The 19107-nt window shown below is 39.7% G+C and overlaps 1 protein-coding gene across 2 annotated transcripts in view; it reads left to right on the top strand.

Annotated features, from left to right (window-relative positions):
* The window catches only part of NKAIN3 (sodium/potassium transporting ATPase interacting 3), a 564680-nt gene that overhangs the window by 522144 nt on the left and 23429 nt on the right, over positions 1-19107 (top strand). For both annotated transcript variants that reach the window (XM_084796631.1, XM_084796630.1), the window contains exon 5: positions 7622-7682. In XM_084796631.1, coding sequence (XP_084652757.1) covers positions 7622-7682 — 61 coding nt within the window. The remainder of the gene's footprint in view (positions 1-7621; positions 7683-19107) is intronic.

The raw sequence follows: 19107 nt of genomic DNA, 5'->3' as shown, positions 1-19107 counted from the left end.
CATGATTGTCATCCTATCATCTCTGTGTGTGAAACCGAATCCTGACAGTCCGTGTGCAAAGCATGTAGATAAAATCAAACAAAACAACTGGTCAGTTCCCAACTGTGGAAAGTATTAACCTCTTACACAGAAAGTAATGTTAAAACTACTTCTTAAGTCATTTACCTTCATTAAATATACTGGAAAGAGTAGTTTTATGCTGTCATAATTTACAACACAGAGAAGATAATATTAAATTCTATATGGTAATGGATGGCTTTAATGGAAGAGACAAAAAGTTGTCTTTAAAAGGGCTGCCTCTTTCATAACTTTAATAAAATCAGAAATATAGGTGAGGGTTGTAGCTCAGTGTCACAGCACTTGACTAAGATTCATGAAGCTCTGTGTTCTATCTTCAACACTGAAAGGAAAAATTCTTTGCCAGGTACAATGGCTTATAGCTATCATCCCAGGACTCAGGGACTGAAGAAAAGGCTTGCCATTAATCTGAAGCTAGATTACAGTGTGCTACAGTGTGTCCCAGGCCAGCCTGGGCTACAGAGTGAGACTCTGTCTCAAGTATTCAAATTCAAAAGGGATAAAATACTGAGGACTCTCACGCTAGTGTTCTTTATTTTGTTTGTTCTTTCTATTGGCAAGAATGAATTTCATCCTTCCTCTGAGTGCCACCAGGCCTCCCCATCCAGAGGAAGGATAGCAGGCTACCAAGAAGAGACTTGCTAACCTATGAGCATATACAGGGGGAAAAGGTCACCCTCATTCAGTCATAGGGGAGGGCTGTAAGGGGAAAATGGGAGGGAGGGAGGAATGGGAGAATACAAGGGATGGGATAACAACTGAGATATAATATTAATAAATTAATAAAATATACTTTTAAAAAAGAATGAATTTCATTCCAGTTCTTATAGATCAGCACAATGCCACAAAAACTATTTCAACTCTTATTCTGGGAAACCGAGAAGCACACAAGCCAGCCATCTACAATTTGGTGATTAACAGGATGTCTAGACAGGCTCTCGTGAGCATAACATTATTAATTAAACAGTAGTTTGGTTAATCACAATAACAAGAGTAAATTCTGAAATAAATATTTTATTAATATACCCATCAATAAAACAAAAGTAAAAGGAAATATTTTAATTAATTCATTTGTTACAATGCTGAGATTATGACTGGCAAATTCTGTTTGAGGGCCTAGAGAGTGAGCTAATGTTTCTAGCAGGATAAATCTTCTTCTTATTGTTTCTAATGGAGCTGTATATTTCAATTTCCTGGCCAAAATTCCTTTTATGTCATCTATCTAGACTATATTAAGGTCCATTAGTGAACAATTGGACCTGACAAATTCTGTTGGTACATATCATTCCTTCCTTTTAGAACTATGCATTCCCACATTTCACCAGTAAGAACATTTTGTGCTAGATAAGGAATATGCTGTCACTATGATTAACTATCTTAGAGTATTCTCGGTCGATCAAAAACCATTATATTTGAAAAACAAAAAACACATTGACCAGTACATACATTGTACATATTTTCATGAAATACAGCCACCCTGATATTTTTCACAATCCACATCCTTAAACCATAGGGAATAAATACATGTTACACTGAATTTAATCTGAAAACATTAGCCCAAAGATTGTTGCTTCGCCTTCACAGAAGTCCATGTGTAATGAACTTCCATGTTCCTCCTGACTCGTTTATTGCCTTGGGATATCCATCTATCTCCAAACTGTTTATTCAATTTCACTTTTACTTACTTGGATGAGGAAATGAAGGCAATAAACCGTATATCTAATCTTTAATGTTAGCCATCTGTTCAACATATATTCTGAGGCTAGAAGAAGGTTTGAACTCGAACCACATAAAAGTTTCCTGCAAAAAAGCAAAATTTTATTTTATGCTATAAAAATCCCCTGGAGGACACTTATTTTTGTATCTTTATGCATAGAAACTGATTTACCAATGAGCCCTTAATACTTTCCAGATCTGTTCTAGCAGCTGAAAGGAAACCCAGAAGGCCAAGACTGCTCGGTTGCTCTGTCAGGGGGGTGCAGATGTTCAAGGCAAAGTGGTCTCCTGTTGAGTCTCCAGGCTCAACTCCATCAAATTAACTTCATATATTGATGTGTGAGAGCAATGTTTCAGCAAGCCTGTTTGCTCCTAAGGGGCCTTCTCATCAATCCTCTGGCCTTTCTTCCAGTAAATGCCAATAGACCAACCAGTAAATGCTGATGGACTTAACCAATAAATGTTGATGGATCCAGCTGTGCCAAATGGAATGAGCAATATTAGAAAACACAAAAATATATGTTCTCTGTTAAAAAGACCAGTAATATGTGAATATGTAATCTAGATGCTCAAAATATATCAAAAAAATAATAATTTTCCTTATCTTAAGTCAACACTTAGTTTTGATAAACGTGTTACCCATTCTGTTAATTAGAACAATAGAAATTCATACTAATACCACTAAGGATCATAAAAGTCTCAGTCTTGCCTCAGAGCACGTAGTGTACTCATCCAAGCATGCCCACACATCATTTTCTGCCTCTCACTTATCTAGATGAGAAATAATGATTATGTATTAGTATTAACTGACTTTAGTTTGATATGAAAATTAAAGTATAAAATTATCACACAATGAAGCAACCTCTAAATTAAAATTTGAAATGATTGTCTAAATTTCTGTCTCTGTGTCATTGGACACCAGAATTTGTTCAGATGGGTTTCTATTCAAGCTAGGTCCATCTTTTTTTAGTGTTAAAAGAGACCCAGAGTGTTGGTTATTTTAGTCACAATGGATAGGAAAAGACCTGCAGCCAGTCTAGCTACAGTTTGGGCTACCCCCAAAGAAATCTGATCCGTTAATGTTTATGTTACTGAACTCAGATTCCATGAACCCATTGAACTATTTTTTCAAGCAAAAGGATTCTCTTCAAAGTTAGTTACCAAAGTAGGCTGTCTTTATCACTATTCTATTGCTATGAAGAGACACCATGACTAAGGCAACACTTCGAAAACATTTAACTTGAGGCTTGCTTACAGTTTCTTAGAGTTTACTCATTATTATCATAGTGAGGAGCATGGTAGCACACAGGCAGGCATGGGCCTGGAGCTAAGAGCATTACATCTTGGTCCATATGCTGGAGAGAGGAGAGAGAGAGAGAGAGAGAGAGAGAGAGAGAGAGAGAGAAGGAGCCACTGTGTGAAAAGATTATCTATGGCAGTCATGTAGCACTGAGATTCACTGGAATTCAATGTGGAATCCAGCACATTTACAAATTACATACTAAGAATAGTAAAAAAAAAAAAAAAAAACAATTTCAGGTGGCATCACTGATTCTTCTGCAACAATCTGTGGGTTATAAATAAAAATGTGACTTATGTTTCTTATTAAGTAAGAGTGCACATGCAGCATCCTCTTGGTATACGTTTAGTCTCTGTCAGGCATAATACAAAATAAAAACCATACTATTTCAAAATAAATAATAGTACCCCTTAATTTGAAGTTGTCAGTAAAACCACTTGAAATAAGTGGTGTATAAAGCAACTAGGTTCTGCTCCTGGAGCACATATTTTTTTAAAAGTTGGAAAGACATCAAGTCAGATGTAAAAATGTGAAATTGCCTGTAGCTGCTTTCATCTCAGTATTATGAAATGGTGTTTGCTGAGAGGAATGAATGAAAAAGATGTGACATCTAAGTTCACCTTATTCAATACCATGATCCCAAACACTGACCCAGAAAGCTATTCTCTCACATCATCTCCTAGAGCTAAAGCTGTCTGACAAGCCTGCTCATGGCTTACAACAAGTTCACAGACGTCTAATAAATATCCCAGAGGGTTTCCACATCGCAATTTGTGAAACCTATGATGAAATAACTACTCAACAGAAAGGGTAATAAATTGAGTTTGCAGATGAAAGTAGGTGTGATAATCAGGTGGTCTTAATAATGGGGAGATTTTTCCAAGATTGTCCAGGTGAGTTCAATACAATGACCCACACCAGGTAAGGTAGGACAAGGAGGCAGAGTAGGGAAGGCTACAGTGATAGCAGCATGAGAAGAAATCTCTCCTGGGGTGGTTGGCATTGACAATAGAGAGGTGATGCCACCAGTCAAGTAATACAGACATCTTATGGAAGCCATAGAAGCAAGGAAACAGATTTTTTACAAGACATTTCAGGTCTATAGCCCTACTGCTGTGTGATATTAGTTCAGTGAATCCTACTCCAGACTTTAACAAAGAAAACAAATTTCTGTTATTTATGTCAGTTTGTTACACCAGCAACATAAAACATGTATAAGAGTGTTCCTGGTTTAAGCATAAGTATATGTGTGGGTACATAATATGCACCCCAAAACAAAGAAACCAACAAAAGCTAGACACGTGTCCACTGGCAGATGCCTTCCAGGATATGATTTAGTAAGACAATTATTCCAATTCTGTGAAGCCACTTTTACTTTAAAAAAAAAAAGTCCTGATGCATTTAGCAAACATTTTAGATCAGAAAATCATATGAAAAATAATATGACTTGGGGATGGAGGGATTGTCAAGAGCACTTACTGCTCTTGCAGAGGCCCCCAAGTTCAGTTCCCAGTATCCACATTGTGACTCATCGCCATCCTGGAATCTCCAGTTCCAAATAATCCAGTGCCTACTTCTGGCCCATACAGGCACCTGCACGCATATAGCACACATACCCTAATGCAGGCACACACACACACACACACACACACACACACACACACACACACACACACACACACACACATGCATAAATAAAAAATTAAACCTCTTTAGAAAAACAAATTACTAAAAGTCAAATTACCAAAAATCGAATTTCTAAACAGGCAAAAGAACTCTGCATATAGTTCACATAACCACAGCTAATAAAACATAAAAATGTATCCAATGAAGCAAAGCTGTGACAAGGAAAAGAGAAGGTGCTTTATTCTATGAATGCATTCTTTCTGGCGATAAATATCCTCTACTAATGACCTGGTGATATGAGTGTTGTTAGCTACTGCTGTGGTGGAATTGGAGATACTACAGTTTATTTATGATTGTTTAAACTGACTCAAAATAATTATATATTCTTATTGTATTGAATATTTCAAAATAACTAGGAGGCAGGATTTTAAATGGTCTTAATACAGGGAAATGAAAAACAAGCTTTCTAAAAAGCAAGTCAATATTTATAAAAATAAGAAAAGGAAATAAGCCATAGGATTTTACTAGAATAATTCTACCTTAGGTGTCCAAATACAGAAATAGACATAGATATGCAGAAAAATCAATATTTTCATATTATTTATAATAAAATGATTTGATAATAAAATAGTGTACACTGCAATAAAATTAAATGTGATGCATACTTATGTAAGCATGAATGATTTAGTCTTGACTTGTGTCATGAGAGTGTCCCTGTGACTTTGAGTTTAGTGTTTAGGCTGGTCTTTCGTGCAGAGAGTGATTTTCTTTTTAATTCACTTTACATGCTGGACGTAGCCCCGTCCCTCCTCACTTCACAATCCCGCCCCCTCTCTCTTCCCATCACCCCTCCCCTATTCCTCAGAAAAGAAGAGCCCCCCCTTTCTACCCAATCCAGTTCATCCAGTCGCATCAGGACCCACTCCCCACATGAAGATCAAGCTGCCCATCAGCTACATCTGTGTAGGGGACCTATGTCCAGTCTACGCATGGTCCTTGGTTGGTGCTTAAGTCTCAGCAGCCACCTCCCCCCACCACACACCACTCCCAGCCCTGGTTACTTTGTTCTGTTGGTCTTCTTGTGAAGCTCCTGTCACCTCTAGCTCCTTCTATCCTTCCCCTACTTTTACACAAGACTCCCTATGTATCATCCACTGTTTGGCTGTGAGTCTCAGCATCTGTTTCCAAGTGCTGCTGAGTGGAGCCTCTCAGAGGACTACTCTGCTAGGCTCCTGTCTGCAAGCAGAGCAGAGTATCATTAACAGTGTCAGGGGTTGGTTCTCTCTCATGGGGTGGGTCTTGTGTTGGGCCAGGCATTGGTTGGACATTCCCTCAGTCTTGGCTGTATATGCTCTATATTTATCCCTGCGCATTGTGTAGGCAGGGTGAATTTTGGGTCGAAGTTTCTGTGCATGGGTTGGTGTTCCCTTCCCTCTACTAGAAGACTTGTCTAGTTAAAAGATGTCCTCTTTTCAGTCTCTATGGCCTCTGCCACTAGGAGTCTCTGCTAGAGTTCCTCTCGTACCTCTCGGGAGACTACCGTGTCTTAGGTGTCCAGTTTGACACAGAGCTGCCCATTCCACTATTTCTCTTTTCTCTATAGGCCTTCTGTCTTCCCACCCTGTTCTCCCCAGGGCTGATCTCCACCCTCATTTCCCTCTGCACTCCCCCTCCTACCTCGTTCCCTCTCTTCAACCACTACCTCTGTCTATTCTATTTCCCCCTCTGAGTGAGATTTAAGCATCCTCTCATGGATCCTCCTTGTTTCTTATCTTACTTGGGTCTGTGTATTGTAGTAAGCGTCTCCTGTACCATATGAGTAAACTCCTCTTATAAGTAAGTTCATACCATGTGTGTCTTTCTGGGTCTGGGTTACTTCACTCAAGATGACCCTTTCTAGTTCCATCCATGTGCATATAAATTTCATGACTTTTTTCTTTTGCTCTTATTGGCTGAGTAGTATTCTATTGTATAAATGTGCCACAGTTTCTTTACCCATTCTTTGTCGGGGGGGACACATTGGTTATTTCCAGTTTCTGGCTACTACAAATAAAGCTGCTATAAACATAGTTGAGCAAGTGTCCTTGTTTGTGGTGGAGCATCTTTGGAGTATACCCCCAGGAGTGGTACAGCTGGGTCTTGAGGTAGAGCTATTTCCAATTTTCTGAAAAAGTGCCAGATTGATTCCCAAAGTGGTTGTACCAGTTTGCACTCTCATAAGCAATGGAGGAGTGTTCCCTTTTCTCCTCATCCTAGCCAGTATGTGCTGCCACTTGAGATTAATTAAAAAATTTAACCTCCAAGAACTGTTGTGTCCTTGTCTGTGTGGAAGAGAAATCATCTTGTAGGAAAGTGCAGGAAGAAACACACGATGCAGCAAAGGCTGCTCTATGCTGTGTTATTTATTTGAGATGCTCGTCAATGTACAAATTTTCTCTCCTACTGCATTTCAACACTAACTAATCACCAGCAAGTTAATTGTTTTCTTATGATGTAATTAACAGAACAATTTAGCCATCAATAAAATTTACATTCTTACAGCATTTTAAATTATTAAGTAGATGATTGCTAGTTAACTTATGTGCAATATGTTTTTTGTCTTTTTTTCCGTGTTAAACATTAAAATAGTTGTAGGAATAATTACTATAAAATTGCTCTATAAATAGAAAAAAACTAAAATATATATTAGGAATAATTTCTCATGGTTTGTATCTCTTAGATCAAAGTGTACATGAAGTATCTAAAAATTGTTTCTATTTCTCATCATTTATTTGTACTTTTTAGAAGGCCACTTAGGTTACTAAAAAAATGAAAAAGTTTTGAAAACAGTTAATGTTTAGATGTAAAATTTTATTTTATTACATATTGTTATGAACTCTAAAAACATCTGCTTTTTTCCAGCTGGTTGGTTTTGTGTATGCCTGCTATGTGATCAGCATTTCCATGGAAGAAGAAGACACCTGTAAGTAATTTCAGCATTCCCTGGGGTTCTTTCTGGGTAACACACTAATCCCTAAAAGCCATTACAAGGCTAGACAATCTTTCATATTTTAAATCTAAGATTACTGAACTCAGCAAAGTAAAGCTATAATAGAGGTAACAGAGTCAATCTCACACAAGCGAGGGAGCACTAACCGCTATCCCTCACTCTGAGATGCTCTGAAATGTGAGGGAGACACAGAGCCTTCAGATTGCTGTCAGAGCGTGTTAAAGATTCCAGCACAGACGTGAGTAAACAGATAGTTCGGGGGTTATTTATTCATCACCAGTTGGGAGTATGTTGATGTAAAACTTAGAATCTGTTTTACTAACAGCAATACTAGCAATACAATACATTGTGAGATCCATAAGTATGTGAATTATATAAATTTGTGAGGCAACAAAATTATAGCCTTTCATGTGGATCTTCTTTAAAAATTGAAGAGATACTAAAAGTGACTCATGGAATGCTCAGAAACTAAGTCATGGTATAGCATCAAATAAAAGATATATTATGACTTGAGGTTCTGTTTTAGAGGCATAGCAGCACAGATCAACCCATGCCATTTAGTGAGCACCTGCAAATGTATAAGGAAGGCACTTTTCACACAACTCAGGCATGTTCATGTAAGGTAATAGCAAACATTAGCCAGTTTTTACACTTGAATTACTTTAGAAAATCACATCTACCCATTTCCACCATTATCCAAATTGCATAAAATAGAGCTTTTAACAAAATGGAGATGTATAGCTAACCTTTATAATGGCCTTTCTAGAATACAACTCCAAGATGAAAAGTCCCCACCAAACAGATGTAGGAGTGATGCCTGAACAATGTGATCTATGACAATGTGCTCTCATCTCACTTAACCCAACAAATGATAGAAAATACTAGACCTTGAGGTTAAAGATGTCAGGTGATGAAAACAGGTAAACACTAGCAGCATGGTTTGTGTCTACTTGGGGGGATATTTTGCTTTTAATGTTAAGTGGCATAGAATTCCTGGCAATTTCAAAAGTACAGTTAAAGTAACAACCTGCCTCACGTGGAGGGAACTTTGGGGATGACGGCTTCAAACGCTCATTGGTTTTGCAAAAGCTAAAAGTACAGAAGATAATTCATGATTCAAGCCCGTGACCAAAGAAAGGCCACGTGCCAAGAACAACTGACTGGCTATGAATATCAGCTGAATGAAGCCTTCTAAGAAGCTAAAAATTGGACTAAAAAAAAAATACTTCAATTGCTGTACTGAATTTCTTATGTATTACTTTTGAATACGCACCCCTCCCTACATTACCCACAGAAAGGGGCCCTTTTCTCGTTCTCCTGGTTGAACTGTCTATAGGCTCTCAAAAGATGCTAGTTCTGCCTCATTGAGGAGAAAGGGCATTCTAATCATTAGGATTTTTTTGTCTAACTCAATAAATACAGAAAATCATTTCCTCAAGGCTTGTGATTCTTAAGTGAAAATAGAAAATACACAATGTCATGCAAAATAAAAGTCTCACCCACGATGGATAGAAATTTCTCTGAAGCTCTAATGAAACGGCCTTTGGAGCAGTGGTTCTCAACCTGTGGGTCGCGACCCCCTCCAGGGGCAAACTGCCTTTACATGGGGGTTGCATATCCAATATTTCATTATGGGTCATCAAAGTAACAGTTATGAAGTAGCAACAAAATAATTTTATGGTTGGGACTCACCACAACATGAGGAACTATATTAAAGGATCACAGCAATTGGAAGGTTGAGAACCACTGCTTTAGAGTAATAAAGTCAGAGGACAGGTACTGTATTGCTACTGGCATATAGTGCAGTTCTGTTGACTCTGATATCTTTAATTAAGTGAAGCCACTTTTTAGAGATCTCTGAATCAGCTAACGTCACGCCATCAAACTCAAATTAAAGCGGCTATTCACAACGAAGTCTATCAACGGTGTAATTCTAGTGCTACTTATTAGGGCCATACATAAAGTTACTCAGCAACATCTGGATGTTGTTGTGTTGCCATCAATTCTAATAATACTTAGAGTAAAAAAGAAAAAGAGCCTAGGGTGTTCAAAACAAGGTCTTTATGCCCAACATAACATGATAATCTGCTGGAAGAAGAATGACAGTAAAAAAAGAATTGCAAACGTTTCAGCCTGGAAGTCCTCAAGACAGATGTTCCATTTTAATTGAAAGAAGCATCAAAAGAAGCTTGGCATGGGGTGGTGCACATCTTTAATCCCAGCACTCAGGGAGGCAGAGGCAGGCAGATCTGTGAGTTTGAGGCCAGCCTGGTCTGCAAAGCGAATCCAGGACAGCCAAGGCTACACAGAGAAACCTTGTCTTGGGAGAAAAAAAAAACACAACAACAACAACAAAAATAATCAAAAGAACAGGTGTAAAGTCTTAGAAACAGCTGTGAGTAAAAAGCAATGTCTACAGCCGATTTCCCCGATCTCATAAAATATCACAACTGCTGCCAGCACTTTGTAGAATTCTAGGTGCAATAGCATAATGCTCTTTGGATATGACATTACCAGCCCACTGCCAAAGAGAAGCACACCTGCTTTAATTGTTTTTCAAAATATAAACACTAAGTAAGGAAACAACATTAATAACTTTACAGTGTATCTCAGTATACATCTGGAAAGTGCATTCTGAAAAGTAACTTCAAAACTAGCCTAATACCATGATATCTTGGCCAATACACCATCTTTTATCTTGATCCTATTCAAACTAAGAAAATCTTCACATTATTTAAAATACAGTTAAGCTTTGTTCATGGACTGGAAGCTGCCAGTGAGTTAAGAATTAGTAGCAGCCCCACTTCTCTCCTCTGCCCTGTTCACACAGTCTGTGAAGATAACATTTCAGATGGACATTTCAAAAGAGTAATAAATGTTTGGGGAAACATTCATCTCCAACCAACCACATTCCCAGTTACCGCTCAGCCTCTTTACTTACTGCTTGGGGTCCTCTGCAAACTGTGGCGACAGCCAAGGAAAAAATAGGCAGTAAAAACCTTGAACCCCTACCTGGACTAGCCGATGGACATTCTCCACTGTTGAGTGGAGAAGGAGATCTAACTTTCACACAAACTCTGGTGCCCCATATTTGAACATGTCCCTTGGACGGAGATGCCTGGTGGCACTCAGAGGAAAGATAATAGGTCACCAAGGAGAGACTTGATACCATATGAGCATATTCAGGGGGAGGAGGTCCCCCTCAGACACAGACTTAGGGGAGGGGAGGGGAGTAGTAGGGGGGAAGTGGGAGGAAGGGAGGAACGGGCGGATACATGGGATGGGCTAACAACTGAGATGTAATATGTATAAATTAATAAAAAGGTATTAAAAAAAAATAAAGATTATGACCACAGGTCATAGACAAAGAGATAAAGGCTGATATGGGTGGGCTCTGTGGTCAAGATTACTCATTAAAAAGTCCTGCTGAAGTCTCCACTGTGAGTGCTCCGACAAAGTGAACAGTACAATTGTTACTCTCTCATCAGACCTACTGAAACTGTGGAGATAAGGCAAACTCTATTGAAAAGTAACCATTACTGTATATAAATACTGCCAGGCTGTTCTGGGCGGGGTGAGGAGCATGATCTATTCTAGTCTTGCTTCTCTTCTCGACTTCCAAATTGTATCTGGCACATTGATTTGGCCAGTTGCCATGTATCTGGGACCCACTAATGGTGACCTCAGTCACCCTACCTATGGGGAAGACAAGGCAGCATAAGAAGGGCCTGATCTACTATGCCAAGGCAGAGAGAAGACAGGGAAGAGAGTTCCTAGATACACCATAAGACAGGGTTTTTTAAAATATATATATACTATCATAGGTAACCAAGAACCTAAAACCACAGACTAGCAATGCTCTCCACAGGGGCTAGATACAGAAACAATTTCATTAAATCCAGTTGCAACGTAAAGGGTAAAATGTCTGTGAAGCAGGCCCTCAGCTGCTGTCCAATGCAGTTAGACTTCTGTAGCTCAGCCTGAGAGGACCGTCAGCGGTTTGCACTCTGCTCTCTTCATGCATCGCCAGACTAAATCCACTATGCCTTGCCTTCTCTCACACCTTGAGGAAGGCTTCCTTCTTCTGTCTATCCACTTCCCAATTTTATTCACTTTCTTTTCCCTCTTCCAGGCTATCTTAGGGGACCTGTGATAAACTGTCCAAATGCTTTCTTGGCACATTATGTGTTTTCTTTGGAAACATTTAACACAGCTGTAATGCTCTACGGTCACGGTATTTAACATGGCAACCTCATTTCCTAACACAGTGGGCATTCCATACAGTATACAGTTGTGTGACTTTTCTTGGAAAATGTGAGCAAATGTCTATTTGCTCCAGGTACAGTGGTGATGGCAGACTGAGGATGTGACTACACAAGTGTTTAGCTAGATGAAACTGTGAGCGCACTGGAGTTCTTTTTTTTTTTTTTTATTAACAGTTTTTGTTTATTACAAAGAATAAAAATGAACAGCCAGATGAAAATGTATGTGGCGATCTAGAAGGGTCCTTGCTCAGTGGCCTCTGTCCACATTGAGTGGAGATTGAGACCTTCTTGGCTGAGACCTCCATGTGTCTATCAACTTGAAGTTCTCTGATGCTGTCACTTGAGATCTTTTTTTTTTTTTTAATTTATTCTTGTTACATCTCAATGGTTATCCCATCCCTTGTATCCTCCCATTCTTCCCTCCCTCCCATTTTCCCCTTATCCCCCTCCCCTATGACAGTTCCTGAGGGGGATTACCTCCCCCTCTATATGATCATAGGGTATCAAGTCTCTTCTTGGTAACCTGCTGTCCTTCCTCTGAGTGCCATCAGGTCTCCCCATCCAGGGGACATGGTCAGAGGTGAGGCACCAGAGTGTGTGAGAACGTAATATCCCACTCTCCACTTTACTGTGGAGAGTGTTCTGTCCATTGTCTTGATCTGGGTAGGGGTTTAAGGTTTACCGCCTGTATTGTCCTTGTCTGGTGCCTAGTTTGAGTGGGACCCCTGTGCCCAAATCTACCTATCATAATGTTCTACTTGTAGGCTCCTAGGACCCTCTGGGTCCTTCTACTTTGCCTTTCTCTCATGAATCTCACATCTAGAGTCCCACTAGAATGTCCTCTCCTCTGTCTCTGTTTCCTGGTAAGTGAAGGCTTTCGTGGGACATGCCCGTTGGGCTAATATGCAGATATAAGTGAATATATACCATTTGAGTCTTTCTGCTTCTGAGTTAACTCACTCATTATGATCATTTCTAGCTCAATCCATTTATCCACAAATTTTGGGAATTCCTTGTTTTTAATAGCTGAATAGTATTCCATAGTGTATATGTACCACAGTTTCTTTATCCATTCTTCTACTGAGGGACACTTAGGCTGTTTCCATGTTCTGGCTATTATGAATAGGGCTGCTATGAACATGGTTGAGCAAATTTTCTTGCTGTGTGCTGGAGCATCTTCTGAGTATATTCCAAGGAGTGGAATAGCTGGGTCTTGAGGAAGCCCTATTCCCATTTTTCTGAGATAGCACCAGATAGATTTCCAAAGTGGTTGTACTAGTTTGCATTCCCACCAGCAATGAAGGAGTGTTCCTCTCTCCCCACATCCTCGCACTGGAGTTCTTTACGGTGTACAGGTGAGGAGTTACTTACAGGAGCATGGATGACTTAGAGGTAGCTGCATCACTAAAAAGCCCACACAACATGAGTGACAGCTCTTGAAAGCTGCTTCCCTGGAGCTCATCCTCAGCCACAGTGTCAAGATGTGCAGGGCATTCATTGTTAAGCTGATGGGGACGGAAAAAGAACCTGCTGTCCAGATGGGCACCCCAGATGTGATCATGAGAAGGTAGGATAACAAATGCCAAATTTTCCACGTCCTCTGGACACCTGGAATTTATGACAAGAAGAAATTCATTGTAGGGTTATTAGTGGTAAAATGTAACAGGAGAAAATGACAGCGTTCTTCCAGTCTCCCTGTATTTCTATCTTAAGTTTGAATTCACTAACCCTAATGCAGACCCCCATCTCACCTTTGATAGTAACCCACTAATCCTGCTTTGCCAGCCTCACTTTTGGTATGAGGAGGGCCCTGGAGTTGTCATGTCAGGAAAGCGAGCCCTTGAAAAGATTAGAATGAAAAACCTCTGCATATTGACTTCATCCACCTGGCCAGACCTCAGGGAGTCTAATGCCAACAGTTTATTGTCAGCATATTTAAAACACAGTAAAATTTAGGTAAAGGTTCCCATGCAACAATCAGTCCACTTCCAGGTGCACAGTATGGCTTAGGTGTGACCACATAGAAACTCTTTTACAAAGTACATGTTCCATGAGAGTTAGTTCTATAGCGAAAAGATCTGAAATCTAATGTTGTCTCTGATCAATAGCATACAGATCAGCAGACCATAAAGTACATGTACCATCTCCACCAAGAATGCGTAACAGTCCAGGGAGGGAAGAGTCTTCGATAATCATTCTGAGGAATTTGGGTAAGGTCTGCCTCTATAGCAAAACATCTATGAGGCCTGCCCCAACAGATAGCAGAAAAGTCCTCATCATTAACAAAATCCACTCTTAGCTTTCTGGATAACAGGGAATTGATTTTTGTCTCCTCCATTGAGGGAATACCCCACATAATTAAGATTCCTGGAGTTAATATTAGGACCTCTGATTTCACAGTGTTGGACTCTCAACATTAGCATACTGAGCCCTCCTTTCTCTCTGTTGGTCCTTAGCTTCTTAGTGATGCTGACAATGGCACCTTCTGTGAAGAAGCATCACAGTGTCCCATTAGAGCCTGCCACCTGTGACACTGTCCTTTCACCTGTTTCTAGTCAGAATAATACTTTGGGTTACTTGTGTCTTAGAGAACCCTACATTTCAGAGATTTTCGAGTCCCCAACCCCAAACTCAAATGTGATTCATAGTTCTTTCTCTTCATCAAGACTTTGTTATCATCAAGACTTTTGCAGAGGGCTGAAAGATGGCTCTGTGGGTAAAAACGCTTGCGAGCATAAAGATCCAAGTTCAAGTCCTGCTACCTATGTAAAAATCCAGCAAAAGCCAGGAACAGTTGCAGGTGTCCCTGCAACTCCAGCCCTGCGTCAGGGAACATGTAGACAGTAGGATCACTGGACCTTGCTGGCTCCAGTCTAGTTCCACATTCAGTGAGAAGCCCTGTCTCAAGGAAATAAAACAAGTGATACAGCAGGAAACACACATCTTCCTCTGGCCTCCACACCTGCGCACACGTGTGCATCTATGACACATGAAGACCATCATTAAAATATTGTCACAAAGAGAAGTTCAATCCATGGGTTCCTATCTCTCAAAGGCACCAGCTTTCTCTGCATTCACAACCACCTACCTGTCTGTACACAACAATGACCTCCCCAGCATAAAAAAGGAAGATTCATTCCATCTTGAATTTCTGTGGCTTTTATTTCTAAGCCTTCAATATGCAAAGGTTTGTTGCATCCACTCAGTTCCCTCTGTTACTGCCTTATCAGTTAAGAAGGCACACAATTGTTTTGTTTTTTTTTAAGAATAAAGGAGATCCTGCAGCCTCCCCCACCTGTCATGTGGTGAATGCCCTTCTTGTCTTTTACACATCTTTCTTGTGTCTCCCAGAGTGACAGCCCCCATTTTTACACCTGTCATTCAGGACCGGTCAGATGTCATCAGGATTCCTGTCCTGAATCCTGAAAACCTTACCCCAGAGGCCAGTGAGCCCCTCTGATGATTGGTTTCTCTTAGCTTGCATCAAGATTCCTTAGAGTTAGTGGAGGAGGAGGTCCCCTTCTGTCACAAGTCTAGGGGAGGATAATGGGGTGAAAGAGGGAGGGAGAGGGAAATGAGAAGACACAGTGAGGGGGTAACAACTGAGATATACTCTGAAAAAATTATTTCAACAAAAACAAATTTTTTAAAGATTCCTTAGAGTTGATGGTGCTGGCCGTTGGCAGCTGCTGGAAATTTTGCTCTTCTGGATGTCTAGGTAATCCTGTCTGCTGAGTTTTTTTAAAAGTAAGCCTTTATATAGATTACGACTGAAGTGCTATTTCTAAATCTTCATTTGAATGTTTCGGGTTTTTTTATGGGAATGATGTGCAAAGACATTGAAGCCCCAGTTCTGAGCACATTTTCAGTGTTAACCTATCATTGTCTTTAAAATGTTCACCAGCTTTCCCTCCCTTCTAGCACAGCTTGATGGCTCATACTCATGCATGTTAAAATGAGGCAATAGAATCTTTTAAATACCAGGTAGAAAAAGGAGTATTTGGGGGCTTTTAGATAATGATATGGCACATAATAGTTGTGAAGCTCTATTACCTCAAGATAAACATTTAAGATTTTATGAAGATCTGATTTTATAGTTCTATGGAAGAAATGCCATATAAGAAACTAGCATAAATAAATAAAAGGCATATATGGAATGCTAATGCTATATTACATAATCATGTCTTTCTAGGAAGTATTTTACTGGCCACAAACAATAATAATATAGTGTTGCTTCTGGGAACAACGTCTGAATCTGGAGTTGAAATGAGGTAAAATGGTATGTTCATAAGTCTTAGACAGCAACATGGAGGTCAATGTGAAGCACAAAATGGGTTGAATATAATATGAGAAGCTGAATAGATTCTCTATTTTGCCCATAGTTTCCACTTAGAAATCTACACACACACACACACACAGACACAGACACACATACACACACACACACACACACACACACACACACACACACACACACACACACATTCTCTCCTCCCTCCCTCCTTCCTGTCTTTTGCTGCCCTCAAGAATATAACGTGATGTTGCACAGCTATAATCCCAGCACTCGGGAGACAGAAGCAGGTGGGTCTCTGCGAGTTCAAGGCCAGCCTGGTCTACAAAGTGAGTCCAGAACAGCCAGGGCTACACAGGAAAACCCTGTCTTGAAAAACCTAAATAAACAAAAACAAACACAAGAACATATTGTCTACATTAAAGTTAATGGTCTATCACAAGAATATCTTTCTTTCTACAATTAGTCAGCTGCAAACTACTGATTCATGCAACACTACCATAAGAAATTTCCAAATAGCTATAGAAGCTGTAGCAAAGGCTGCCTCCCTAGCCACTAAAGGTATCTTCTCCAACACACAGTTCCATTCTATACTTCAGGCTCCACACAGCTGGAGATTGACTTCTACAAGGCGGATTTCAAACCTGCCCCATAAGAATACCCACCGTCTTCTCTCCAAGGGCTTTTCCTTCAGTTGTGGGGAATGAACAGGCATGGAGGTTTTGGGCAGCATATTTAAAGTGGAGGTGTCACAGTGTCCAGGTGCCCTGGGTCTCACAAGAAAGTTGGTCATGGAATTTGAAACTAGGATATTAAGTATTTCTGAGGCCCAATGTGCTAATAAGCATCCAGGTGTATCTGCAATCGGGGATCCCTGAGCAAAAGTCTGCAGGAGTTCTTTATTACTTGAGAAACTGTTTAGGGTGACAGCATTGAATTAAGACCTAAAAGATACAAATAAAATTGCAAGCAAAGCCAGGAGAGGTGCTTTCCGGGCAGAAGAAATAGGAAATGCATCCCAAAAGAAGATTCCAGCCAAACCAAGTATGGCTTCAGGAGCTGCACACAAACTGCTGGGCTCCCCTGCCCCAGTGACTCACAAAAGAGCAGATTGTCTCTTCATTTCCAAGCCTGTGCTGAGCAGGAGGACTATGGAGAACTGATCAAAGCTTCCATATGACTTCAATTTTGTTAGATCTATTTAAATCCAGAGTCTGGATTCCTTTACACAATCTGTTTCATTTACAACTTAGAAGTCTCAGTGTTTTGGCCTTGTGGGTTCATTTTTTTCTCTCTTCTACCCTTCTCTACCCTGATTTACCCCCCAACACTAGGTAGGATTGGAAAAAGGATAGAGGGGAAATAGGATAGATTTAGAAGATAAATCTAATAAAACTAATTTATAAAAAACTAAATTTCAAATTTTTTAAAAAGTCCCACAAATTTAATAAGTCCTTCAACCTAAAATTGCAAATGAAAAACAGATAAATCAATTTAAAACTTGAATTGACTTTACAGGAGTCTCATTTAACACAACTGTAAATATCTTACACATCAACCTTGTATAAATTCCAGTTAGTAGCCAGTAGGAGATTATTAATACTATAAAATTACATGCTTCACTCTCTCTCTTCCTAATTAGACATACACAATTTTTGTCTAATATAGACTGATATTTCTTCATGATCAGGAGCTTTCTGGTGGGAAACAGACCATTAATATCAAGTGAATGATATCGTCCTATGAATAGGTTTAAATAATATATATAATACATATGTTATATGTAATATGTATAACATTATATATATTATAATGTGTGTGTATGGATGGATGGCTATGTGCTTATGTATATGTATATACATATTTGTTAAAACAAGAGGATTCTCTCCACGTGCTACACTATCATTAACTAAGCAGGCCAGAGCACTGAGACGGTTAGATTTAAGTAGACAAACTTTCTTCTACTCAAAGCCACGCTGGGGTGCATTTTAGGCATGCCATCACTTTATAACACTTCACTGTCTTCCAGCCTAACTTGACAGCACTTGGTAGGCATTCGGTTTTGTTTCCTTTAACCATACCACCTGGTGGTTTTCTGCATTGCTTCCATTTCCCAGATAGGATGCCAACTGTTGAGATGTTTCATTATTTAGTTAAGCTCCATTTCATCCGTGTCTTTTCTTGTCCTGAGGTCACCAATCTGACCAGATGTGGAAGTACTTGTTGTCCTGATGCAACATATTGTTTGGTTTGTGAAGTCTAAACTAGTTCAGATAGCTAATCCCCTGTGGATTTATTATTGATCTGTTCATTCTAGAAACAGACATTGAGAGACTTCTGTGTGGTATGCCACAGGATACAGCAGTGAATAGAACCCAGGCGTTTCACAGACGATTGTTCCTTCTAGTAGGTGGGCCAAGCCTGTGCCTATATAGAAGAGCAAGAAGAAGACAATGCTATAGCAAGTGAAGCAAGTAGACCAAAAACCAAACAGAGGCTGTGGTGTAACTGAGTCAAACATGAATGTTCAGAGCATGTGCCTTCTCCATATGTGTGGGATAGCACATCATCAGGAAAAGAGCAAAGAAAGTACATTTTAAGTAATAGAAAAATTATTTCTTAAGCTAAAAATCCCAACAGGGAAAAATGTAGCAAATCACATAGGAGAAAGTCTGGGAAGATCTACCTCCAAGGATGCTAAAAAAATGTAGACCTGCATGTCTAGCTTACAACATGAATGTTGGGTCAGACTGTGAGGGGCCTTGAAGTCCTTTTTTGCACCAATAATGTACAAAATGTTTCACATTTGGCATGCAAAGAGACAACGTCAACACATACAGGC

Source organism: Acomys minous (genome assembly GCF_964271855.1).
Source record: "Acomys minous genome assembly, chromosome: 1".
Lineage (NCBI taxonomy): Eukaryota > Metazoa > Chordata > Mammalia > Rodentia > Muridae > Acomys > Acomys minous.
Note: the sequence above shows the minus strand (reverse complement) of the source record. Positions and strands in the feature narration are given on the sequence as shown.